This window comes from Garra rufa, chromosome 10 (genome assembly GCF_049309525.1).
Source record: "Garra rufa chromosome 10, GarRuf1.0, whole genome shotgun sequence".
Taxonomy (NCBI): domain Eukaryota; kingdom Metazoa; phylum Chordata; class Actinopteri; order Cypriniformes; family Cyprinidae; genus Garra; species Garra rufa.
Window position 1 is genome coordinate 13,099,235 of NC_133370.1, and position 12,525 is coordinate 13,111,759.

Genomic DNA, 12,525 nt, shown 5'->3' on the forward strand with positions numbered 1-12,525 from the left:
CAAACACGCTTTACAAAATACCAGGTTGATGTAGATTTTGAAGTTGGAGGGAGAAAATGAGAGTTTTTCAACATACCCTAACTGTATTGAACTGGAATAAACAGAGTACACGCAGAGCTAGACAAGATGAGCATTTGAGGTTGAAAAGTACATATATATATATATATATATATAATATATATATATATATATATAAACTATATATATATATATATATATATATATATATATAAGTTTGAACTTCCAAAATGTAGTTTAAATCCAGCCCAGCTGAGGAAGAAGGATCTTACCGGCTTAACAACCGGTTATTTAAAAAAAATAAAAAATAAAAAAAATAAATAAATATATATATATATATAAAATTATAAAAAAATAAAAAAAAAAAAAATTAAAAAAATTAAAATTAAAAAAAAAAATTATATATATATATATATATATATATATATATATATATATATATAATATATATATAATTTTTTTTTTTTTTTTTAATAACCGGTTGTTAAGCCGGTAAGATCCTTCTTCCTCAGCTGGGCTGGATTTAAACTACATTTTGGAAGTTCAAACTTGCGGTACCATAGAAGTCCACTATATCGAGAAAAATCCTGAAATGTTTTCCTCAAAAATCATAATTTCTTTACAACTGATGAAAGAAAGACTTGAACATCTTGGATGACAAGGGGGTGAGTGCATTATCTGTAAATTTTTGTTCTGGAGGTGAACTTCTCCTTTAAGATATTTTTGATGAAATCTAAGAGCTTTCTGACCTGATCTGATCCTTTCGATCCTGGTTTTACAGGATTGGAACAAAATGAAGGTGAGTAATGACAGAATAGTGAAGTTTCTGCTATGAATTTGCTTGAATTCTGTTTTATATTAATATTATATAGGCCACTGCCACCAAAAATGAAACTATTTTTATGATTTTACAGTAGTAACCATCATTGCAGTGGGCATTTTGGCAGAAACTGGTTTCCATGGTAAATTTTTGTTTATAGTGAAGGGTTGTACAACACTACACAAAGAAAAGTAAAAAAAAGACAGTTCTGTAAAAGTTTGGGGTTGGTACGATTATTTCAAAAATAAAATAAGTGTCTTATGCTCAGCAAAGCTTTATTGAAAATATATATAAAAAAATTAATATTGTTAAATGTAATTTATTCCTGTGATGGAAAAACTGAATTTTCAGCAGCCATTACCCCAGTCTTCACTGTCACATGATCCTCTTTGATAATAACATTTATTACTATTATCAGTGTGTAAAAACAGTTATGCTGCCTGATATTTTTATTGAAAATGTGATGCATTTGTTTCTGGATTCTTGAAGAAAGGTCTTTAGGAAAGCAACAGCATTTATTTGAAACAGAAAACTTTTCTAACAGTGTAAATGTATTAACCGTCACTTTTGATCAGTTTAATACATCCTTGCTGAGTAAAAATATTCAGTTCCTTTCCAAAAACAAAAATCTTACTGACCCCAACCTTTTAAAAGTGTGTGCACACTCATGCACACACATAATGTTGCTATATCACACTGCTTTACCAGCAATGAGCCGCAGTGGGTGAAAGTAATTGATTTAAAGATGAGAACAGCGTCTCGTGGGGACAGAAGGCTAGTGTAGAAAGGTTCCGAGACTCCTTAGGGAATCTCTCTCCGTCTCACTCCCTCCCCCCACCCATCTCTTTCTCTGAGAGCTCTCCGGCTGTTTGCTGAAGTGGGTTTTATTTGCCAGTCAAGTGGAGCCCATGCTGGTACCACTGTGTGTGTATGTGTGTGTGTGTGCTTGCATTTCCTCTTCTTTTGTATGTCCATCTATCCAAATTTCCTCTGCTTTTAGCCCAGCCAGTGGTGAGTACAAACCTCTGGCTTGTTGAATTCATATTTGCAGTACCAGCTGTTTATCCATGCAGCATCACAAAGGAGAACTTAAAGCTGAGGTGTGTAATTTTTTTGCAGTTTGAAAATACTTTCTCCTACCTCAGCCAAGCTAATATGAAGAGGCAGCTGTTAGTTATATTTCTTCCAAAAAGTGTAAACACTCTGATTGCTGTTCGTTCATACATCTGACCAGCCCAAAAATATCATTTTTGCAATTACATTTGGTGATGAAGGAATGACACACTTCAGCTTTAATGTATTTGGCAGACATACAGTCAAACCAAAATTTATTCAGACCCCTTCAACATTTCTCACATTATCACAGTTTATTCGCTATAGATTAGAAAATGGTAATATAAAAAAACTAGAGCTCATCTTAATAATACCAGATAGCTTTGAAAGAAAGGTATGTAACAAAACATGGTCAGGTCAAAGTGTCAAATCAAATTTTTGGTCCCAAATTTGTATCAGTTTTACTGGTAGTCCACTGTATGAAGTCTTTTTGGGTATAATATGTCGGAGTTTGCTGTATTTTCCTATCTTCACTTACAAAGTGTCAAATCAAATTTTTGGTCCCAAATTTGTATCAGTTTTACTGGTAGTCCACTGTATGAAGTCTTTTTGGGTATAATATGTCGGAGTTTGCTGTATTTTCCTATCTTCACTTACATAAATGAGCTATAGTGTCTTGCACCCACTAGTAAAAAAAATAAATAAAAATATATAGCTTTGGTTTCAAACATATATTTTTGATTTGACTGTATCTTCCTAGTGTTTTGTAAAAGCATTCAGACTCTTTATTCTTACATTGTACTAAATTATAAATGCATTTTAGGTTTTTGGAAATTATGTTAGAAAAACACTGTTATGCATTTATATTTAGCCCTGTGTGCTGGATGCCTGGGGATATTTGATTGACTAGTGAACCATTAAGGGAACTAACAATACACAACTTGATGCTGAAAAATCATATCAAATATTAATGTGTGGGATTAAATAATAAAATAATTCAAATGTTTCCTAATGAAATTCTAATTTAAGACTAGTAAACTAGTTGAATTAGTAAACTGGTTGCAACTCAAAGAGAACTGATGTGTTTAATATGAAAATTATGTTTTTGTTTGTGTAAGTGTGCATTCAGTGACTGAATGATTTAAGCCCATGTTTAATGAAGCACATTCCCCATGCTGCACCTGTGTTAGGAGCGTCTGGTCTTGTCGGTGCTGCCACGCTTTGTAGTGCTGGAGATGATTAACGACATGACCAATGTGGAGGACGAAACCCTACAGCACCAGTTTCACCGTATCTACATTCACCGCTACGAGAATGTGAGGTAATGTATTCCATTGTGGTACAGTCATCACGAATAGAATAGAAGAGATTCAAATGGAATTGAATCAGTCATCCGCCATTAAGGCTTGGTCGCCCACCATTCCAGCTCAGTCACCCGCTGTTATGGCTCAGTCATCCTCCATTATGGCTGAGTCACTCTCTTTTATAACGCAAACAAGTAGCCCAGTACAGCATTAAATAGGCTCTGACTGGCTCCAAAAATGCCACTTCATGGCCATGTGAGCCAAAATGAAGCTATTTTGACCTGGCCTACACTTATTCTTATGTCATCCATTAAATTGTGTTATATAGTGTATGAAATAACTATGTATTCAGTGTATGTAATGTGATTTGATAAAACATTTAATGTCGGATTATTTTATTCTTGACATGAAATCCCTTCATATACAGTAGCAATGTTTAAAAATTGCATGTTCCATAACATATTTTCTTTTATCGGTCATTTAAATGTTTGGGGTTAGTAAGATTTTTTAATGTTTTTGAAAGATGTCTCTTATACTCAGCAAGGCTGAATTTATTTGATCAGAAATACAGTAATATTCTAAAATATTATCACCATTTAAAAAAAAAATGTTTTAATGTATTTTAAAATTTAATTTGTTTCTGACTCCAGTCTTTAGTGTCACATGATCTTTCAGAAATTATTTTAATACTAATACTAATTTATGATTAATGTTGGAAACAATTGTGCTGCTTAATATTTTTTTGGAACCTGTAATACTTTTTTTGGGATTCTTTGATAAATCGAAAGTGCAAACAGCACCCCAAACTTTCAAATGATAAAATAGCTAATACAACTAGTATATTTAAACTAGTTAGTACAATTAGCTTGTACAGTCGTGGCCAAAAGTTTTGAGAATGACACAAATATTAGTTTTCACAAAGTTTGCTGCTCAACTGCTTTTAGATCTTTGTTTCAGTTGTTTCTGTGCTGTACTGAAATATAATTACAAGCACTTCATACGTTTCAAAGGCTTTTATCGACAATTACATGACATTTATGCAAAGAGTCAGTATTTGCAGTGTTGGCCCTTCTTTTTCAGGACCTCTGCAATTCGACTGGGCATGCTCTCAATCAACTTCTGAGCCAAATCCTGACTGATAGCAACCCATTCTTTCATAAACACTTCTTGGAGTTTGTCAGAATTAGTGGGTTTTTGTTTGTCCACCCGCCTCTTGAGGATTGACCACAAGTTCTCAATGGGATTAAGATCTGGGAAGTTTCCAGGCTATGGACCCAAAATTTCAACGTTTTGGTCCCTGAGTCACTTAGTTATCACTTTTGCCTTATGGCACGGTGCTCCATCGTGCTGGAAAATGCATTGTTCTTCACCAACCTGTTGTTGGATTGTTGGAAGAAGTTGCTGTTGGAGGGTGTTTTGGTACCATTCTTTATTCATGGCTGTGTTTTTGGGCAAAATTGTGAGTGAGCCCACTCCCTTGGATGAGAAGCAACCCCACACATGAATGCCCCAAACAATTGGAAAGAGGCTTCATCGGAGAATATGACTTTGCCCCAGTCCTCAGCAGTCCATTCGCCATACTTTTTGCAGAAGATCAATCTGTCCCTGATGTTTTTTTTGGAGAGAAGTGGCTTCTTTGCTGCCCTTCTTGACACCAGGCCATCTTCCAAAAGTCTTGGCCTCACTGTGCGTGCAGATGCGCTCACACCTGCCTGCTGCTATTCCTGAGCAAGCTCTGCACTGGTGGCACTCCGATCCCGCAGCTGAATCCTCTTTAGGAGACGATCCTGCCGCTTGCTGGACTTTCTTGGACGCCCTGAAGCCTTCTTAACAATGCAGTGGAAAGTTTTTTTCGGGATTAAGTTAATTTTCATGGCAAAGAAGGACTATGCAATTCATCTGATCACTCTTCGTAACATTCTGGAGTATATGCAAATTGCTATTATAAAAACTTAAGCAGCAACTTTTCCAATTTCCAATATTTATGTAATTCTCAAAACTTTTGGCCACGACTGTATATTTAAAGGGATAGTTCACCCAAAAATGACAATTCTGCCAATAATTACTCATGTCGTAAGACCTTTGTTCATCTTCGGCACACAAATTAAGATATTTTTAATGAAATCTGTGAGCTTTCTGAGCATGCATAGACAGCAACACAACTACCATGTTGAAGGCCCAGAAAGGTAGTAAGGACATCATTAAAAACGTCCATGTGACATCAGTGGTTCAACCGTTAATTTTATGAAGCTACAAGAATACTTTTTGTTTGCAAAAAACTAAAATAGCGACTTTAATCAACCATTTCTAAACCACTGATGTCACATGGACTGTTTTATCAATGTCTTTACTACCTTTCTGGGCCTTGAATGTGTCAGTTACGTTGCTGTCTATTCAGATTTCATAAAAAATATCTTAATTTCTCTCACATTAAAATGTAAAGTATAGGATTTAGCTTTCACTGATTCCCTGTAATATTTCAGTTTGGGTAAATGTTTGTGATTTTTCAGCTGACCTGTGTGCATGTGTGTTTTGTGCAGTATTCTCTTTGCTGATGTGAAGGGCTTCACCAATCTTTCCACCACACTCTCCGCTCAGGAACTCGTTCGAATGCTCAACGAACTCTTTGCACGCTTTGACCGACTGGCACACGTGAGTGAACGCACATACACAGCAATGAACACAGGTGTAAGCCACATAACAGCATAATTTGTGATATAACACATGTAATTGTCCTTGAAATAGCAGTTGGAAGTGAATTAAGGCTTGCTGTTTATGTCTCTCTGGATATCACAATTAGCCTCTGGCTTATGTGTATTTAATAGTGTTTGTTTGGTATCAGCTATGAAATGCTGATGGTTCTGTAAAAATGTTGCCTTAATATTTATATCAGTTAGCACTAAGGAATTAAAGGAATAGTTCACACAAAAAAGGAAAATTTACTCACCCTCGTGTCGTTCCAAACCCATAAGACCTTTGTTCATCTTCGGAACATAAATTAAGATATTTTCAATTTATATTGCAGCCTTATGTTAAACTGCTATAAATTACTTTGTTTCCACATCAATCTACACTCCATACACCATAATGACAGAGCACAAAACAGATTTGTGACAACTTTGCAAATTTATTAAAACTAAAACATTGAAATAAGTACATTGCATAAGTATTCATACCCTTAACTTTACAGTCTTTTTGGGTATGATGCAACAAGTTTTGCACATGTGCATTTGGCAATTATCTGCCATTCCTCTTCTCATCTCTTCACTATGGAGTGAACTACTCACCATTGTTCAAAAAAGCAGATTTGTTGGGCTTAATGCAAATCAAACAGCATTTTTGATTCTATTCATTAGACCAGGGGTGTCAAACAATGGTTCTGGAGGGCCACAGCCCTGCAGAGTTCAGACACAACTCTAATTAAACACACCTTATCCAACTAATCAAGTCCTTCAGGCCTAATTGAAAACTGCATAGTATATGTATTGGAGCAGGGTTGGAACAAAACTCTGCAGGGCTGCGGCCCTCCAGGAACTGAGTTTGACACCCCTGCATTAGACTAAATCCCAATGATTCAAATATTTAATAGTTACCTCTTGAGGTTTGGATTCTGTGTAAAGAACTACCATTAGTATGTAAATGCGTTCCCCCTTTTTACGTTGATTAGATTTCATGACCATCTAGGTTGTAATAATTATCAATGGCCCTCTCCAGATTTTCAGACCATTTTCATTTATGGCCATTATTTAATTAAGTACTCAAGATCAGGTTCATTAAATAATTGATCCACTTGTGCATTTCAACCCAAAAACTCGGATCTTGTTCACAAACTTGTATCTCATCCTTCCGTAATCCAATTTAACCAGGCTTTCTGCACTGTATTTGTATGACTGAGACACAAAAGAAGATATTTTGAAGAACTGTTTTTATGCATACAATTCAAGTCAGTGGGGGTTTCGAAACAGCACTGAACCCTAGTTGACTTGCATTGTATGGACAAAAATAAACAGAATGTCTTCTTGAGAAAGCTATACAGGTTTGGAATGAAATGAGGCTGAGTAAATGACAGAATTTTTGGTGAACAATCCTTTTCAATCATTATCATTCAGTACACCGCCTTTCTATGGAAATCAGGTTATTTTAGTGCTTTACTCATGTAAGTCAGTGCTGTTTACCTCAGAAAATTGCAGTTACACTCCTGCTTCGCTTGCACATATTCGATGCAGGATGTGTGAAACAAAGAGAAGTGTTATGTTTGTGTGCCAAGGGCAGTGCCAGCATATCTTGGCTTGGCGTTTATAGTGGCACCAGATAAGTTGAGTTCAGTCAGAGTACAGAGGAGGTTGAAATATGTGCCAGCTCACCCTCCCTCATGTCCTGCAGTGCACTGATGTGCTAAATGCCTGTTGCAAAAGTCACATAAATAAAAATGTTGTGACTGCGTCCCCAACATTAATGACATTGATATATGAGTGTGTGTGTGTTAGCGCAAGGGTACAACTGTCAACAGCTAGCGCAAATCTTGATAGCTGCCCTTGGAAGAAAGAACAACATTACTTACACGCATATATATGGGCAGATTGATTTTGTGTTTTTAACAAATGTGTTCTTTGTTCCGTTGTTCTGACGGGAGGAGGAAATAAATGCATTATGAAGAATATTAAACTCCATCCTTGTGTTGCAACTCTCCAATAATCTTATTCATGAGTCAGTACAATAATCATTGGAGATTAACCAACCATAAAGTGGCTCGCTGATGCATAATGCAGATATTCAAATGTGGCATATGTGTGCTTGCAGATGGTTGTATCAGTATGTCATATTTAAATATCCTCGTGTCCTTGCGCATGTTTGTGTGAATCTGCAGTCGTGCTCATGCGAGCAGGCCTGGTGTTGTATTAAATTCTGCAGCAGTGTTTAATGTGATGAGCTGTATTCATTTTCTCTCCCGATGGCAGTGTTTACTCAGAGATGTCACTTGTGTGTGGTTAGTGCTGCTGTACTGGTTAACTGTGCGGTTGAGCTGTCACGTTCAACATTTATAGAAGTAATGTGTTTGATTGTTTGTGTCATGCCACATCCTGACAACACTTTGAACTCTGATGATTCTGTCTTACCTGTCTTTCCTCTACGGCCTAACGTTGCCTAATTGGAAATGTACACTGCAAAAAAATGCTTTTCTTAGATTTTTTGTCTTGCTTCCAGCCAAAATATCTAAAAATTCTTAAATCAAGAAGGATTTTCTAGACTAGTAAAAATGATCTTGTTACCTTTTCAGAAAAAAAAACAGGTCAAAATTAAGCATGTTTTTGCTTGAAACAAGTAAAATAATCTGCCAATGGGGTATGAAAAATAATCTTGTTTTCTGTTTGAAAAAAAAAAAATTCTTACCCTACTGGCAGATTATTTTGCTTGTTCTAAGCAAAAATGTACTTAATTTTAATAGGGCTGCAACAACGAATCGATAAAATCGATAAAAATCGATTACTAAAAGCGTTGGCAACGAATTTCATAATCGATTCGTTGTGTCGCGCGACGCAGAGACATTTGGTTGTTATTATAGCCTATATATTTAAAAAAAATTGAGCGCAGAGCGGAGTGGACACATTCGGTCTCTCTCCCGCACTGATGCCAGCAGAGTTCGGCACCTCATAAGCTGTGTTTCCATCCAAAAATGCGAATTTAACTTATGCGCAAAACTGGAACATTTGAGCATAAAGCACCGTTTCTACATTATATATATATATGCTGCCCCGATTTATATCAAACATGTTTGATATTTAAGCCTACTTTGGCTAGCGTACTTTCACAGCAGCCAATGCTCGATCGCAAAACAGCTGCTGTACGGGTCGTTGGATAGTGGAGATGGAGAAAACTACTTCTATAGAATTTGTAACACTGTCTGTCTGTATAATGTGTCGAAAACATACCACAACCGTAAGGAGAAAGAGGAGCTCTGCTGAGGTGAAATCGTCTCAGTTTTGAATAGGGCTGTGACGGTGGCACGTTGTTTTTTTATATATAGCCTACACTTCAGTCAGCTAACAAGCAGCCTAAAAACGCTAAAATAAATCAAAGAAATAATATATTTAATTAAGAAAGTAGCCTAAGAATATTATATAGGTTATTAAACAAACATTCCTTGTAAAAATGTCCGACGGCTCATCAATTTTTGGCCGACTGAATTTCCAGTCCGACTGTCTTTTTTTCTCTTTCTCTTCCTCATTACACAGCTGCTGATTTTAATAGCAAAGTGATTACATTTATTTTCGTTCCTTTAGTTTATAAAGTTAATTTAGAGATATATTTGGAACACTTTTTGTTTGTTAAATTCAAGTTTTTGTTTTTTAAAGTTATACCTAGCAAACAGCGGCAGACAGATCAAAAGCCTGCTTAATTCATCGCGATTTAAATTAAAATCCATTGATATAAAAAACTTAAAACATATCACAATATTAGTTTAATCATTCAATCAATATAAATCCAAAGTTTGTGCGGAGAGAAGCGCGCTCTGCAGGACATGGAGACGCCAGTGCAATGTGGAATTTCTTTTTTGCTCATAAAGGTAAGAGTAATTTACCACCCGGGCCGGAACTGTAAAGGGTCTACCTTAGTTTGTGTGTACTCACAGTATCAACAAAATGTGCTCTTAAAGAAAACAAACAGAATATGCTTGATATCTTTGGTTTAAACAGGAGCGCTTCACAATAATTAACCGAAACCCAGGTAATTGCCTCACAAACACAATATCTATAGAAAGCTTTAAATTATTATTTTACTATAAAACGAAATAATTAAAATCGAAAACAAAACTCTTTCATTAGCTAATCCATAAAGATGCATTAGGCATTAATGAGCAGATGGCAGGATCGTCAATTTCATCTTTGCAACACTGAATCAGAAAATACTAGTTTATTAATAAGTAATTCGAATATTTTCTTAATTTTTGCCTTGACACATTCATGGTAATTACTTTTGCTGGGGCTTTGAGGCCAGTTTTGCGTGCATTTGAATGCGGAACTCTTCCAGCTGGTCGCTGCTGATGGCAGGACACTAAACACCGCCATGGCAGAATGAATGTAGCAGAAAGTTAGTCAAGTTATCCCGTTCCAGCGTGCAAAGTCACATGACTTTTTTAATGCGCACTGAGGAATTTAATTTGAGAGGCTTCTTGATGGGAAATGCAGCATGTACACCACAGCAAGCCGCTGTCTTCTTGACGGATAGTATTTTTAGTTTATTTAGTCTATATATTTGGCAGATGTAAAGCATACATGTGTATGTTTTTTGTGTTAGTCCATTTTTATTTTATTATTATTATTATAACAGTTCAAGAAGCAACATGTTCGTGCACTTTCTAAAGATTTTAGTTCTGTTTTTGAATAAAGGGTTGTAAATCCCTTGTTTTTTTTTATCCGATTCATCGATTAATCGAAAAAATAATCGACAGATTAATCGATTTTTAAAATAATCGTTAGTTGCAGCCCTAAATTTTAACATGGTTTTTTTTTCTGTCTAGAAAATATTTTGGCAGGAAACAAGACAAAAAATCTAAGTAAGAAAAGAAGAATTTTTTTTTGCAGTGTATTTTAACCTTTTTGTTACTTGACATATGATCTAAGCGTGTGATACAGTGCAAATAAGTCCCACATCAATCTACACTCCATATTGACAAAGCACAAAACAGAATTGTCACAACTTTGCAAATTTATTAAAAATAAAAAACTGAAATAAGTACACTGCATAAGTATTCATACCCTTAACTTAGTTGAATCACCTTTATAGCCTATCTGCCATTCTTCTCCTCACAAGCTCTGTAAGCTTGGATGGCGGCTGGCAGACATTCTCAGGTTTATCCAGAAATATTTAATTGGGTTGAAGCCCAGGCTGTGGCTGGGCCACTCAAGGACATTCACAGAGTTGTCTATAAGCCTCTCTTGATGTGTGCTTAGGATCATTTTCTTGTTGGATGGTAAACCTTCTGCCCAGTCTGAGGTTCTGAATGGTAAGTTTTCATTAAGGCTATCTCTTTATTCCGCTGTTTTCCCTCAGTCCCTGCCACTAAAAAAAACCCCACAGCATCAGGCTGCTACCACCACACTTTGCTGTTGGGATGCTACTGTGCAGGTGATGAGCAGTGCCTGCTTTCCTCCAGACATGATGCTTGGAAATGAGGTTCATCAGACCAGAGAATCTTGTTTCTCACAGTCTGAGAGTTCTTCAGGTGCTTGGTTGCAAATTCCAAGTGGGTTTTCATGTGTCTTCACTGAGGAGATGATTGAGTTTGCCCACAGTTTGGTTTATTTCTAAACTCTTCCCTAGACCTGTGCCTTATTGCAATCCTGTCTCTGAGCTCTACATGCAGTTATTTTGCTCTGATATGTCTTTTCAGCTGTTAGACCTTTTATTGAGAGGTGCCTTTCCAAATCATACTAATTCAAATGAATTTGTCACAGGTTACCTCCACTCAAAGTGTAGTAACATCTACGTGCAAAATGAAAGCTTCTGAGCTTAATTTTAGGTGTCCCAGAAAAGGGTATGAATACTTATGCAATGAAGTAATTTAGTTTTTTTATTTCTGATAAATTTGTAAGTTGTTTTGTGCTTAGTCATTATAGGGTATGGGGTTATGCAACATAACACAATGTAAAAAAAATGAAAGGGTATGAATAGTTTTGCAAGGCACTGTATGTAGAAACAGTAAACAAAAGTTGGTATACAGTATTTTGTAGACTTACCAAGTACCAAGTTTTTGACATATTCTCTGGTTATGCCATGATGTTCATTAATTTTATGCTATCAGTGTGTCTGTTCCCTTGGATACAAATCCATGACCTTGATGTTGCAAGCAGCATGTGCTAGTATTTGACCTACAGAAATCAATGAATAATGTGAGTACGGTAATCATTTGCTATTATGGTACAATACCATTCAAAACTTTTTTTCAAGAAATTAATACTTTTATTCAGCAAGCGTGCATTAAATTGATCAACAGTAAAAACATTCACAGTGACAGTAAAAACATTGATAATGCCTTAGAATTTCTATTTCAAATAAATTATATTCAGAGAATCCTGAAAAAAATAGTTTTAAACATTTATAATAATCAGTAATGTTTCTTAAGCACTAAATCAGTGCGTGTATATAAAAATACCTTGGTATTACCATCTGATACCATCACTACTACAGTACTTGTTTCGTAAGGCTCAATCCAACTAAAAGCAGGTTCAAGTTTAATTTAATGGGTTCTTTATTAGCATCATGCCGTAATGTTGATGTTTAGAGAATGAAGTGCATTGTTACACTAGCATTAAATGCTATTTTCTGTGT

The 12,525-nt window shown here is 35.7% G+C and overlaps 1 protein-coding gene across 2 annotated transcripts in view; it reads left to right on the top strand.

Annotated features, from left to right (window-relative positions):
• Positions 1-12,525, top strand: part of adcy8 (adenylate cyclase 8 (brain)) — a 71,943-nt gene that overhangs the window by 15,152 nt on the left and 44,266 nt on the right. For both annotated transcript variants that reach the window (XM_073848941.1, XM_073848940.1), the window contains exons 3-4: positions 3,082-3,212; positions 5,736-5,847. In XM_073848941.1, the coding sequence (XP_073705042.1) occupies positions 3,082-3,212; positions 5,736-5,847 (243 nt within the window). The remainder of the gene's footprint in view (positions 1-3,081; positions 3,213-5,735; positions 5,848-12,525) is intronic.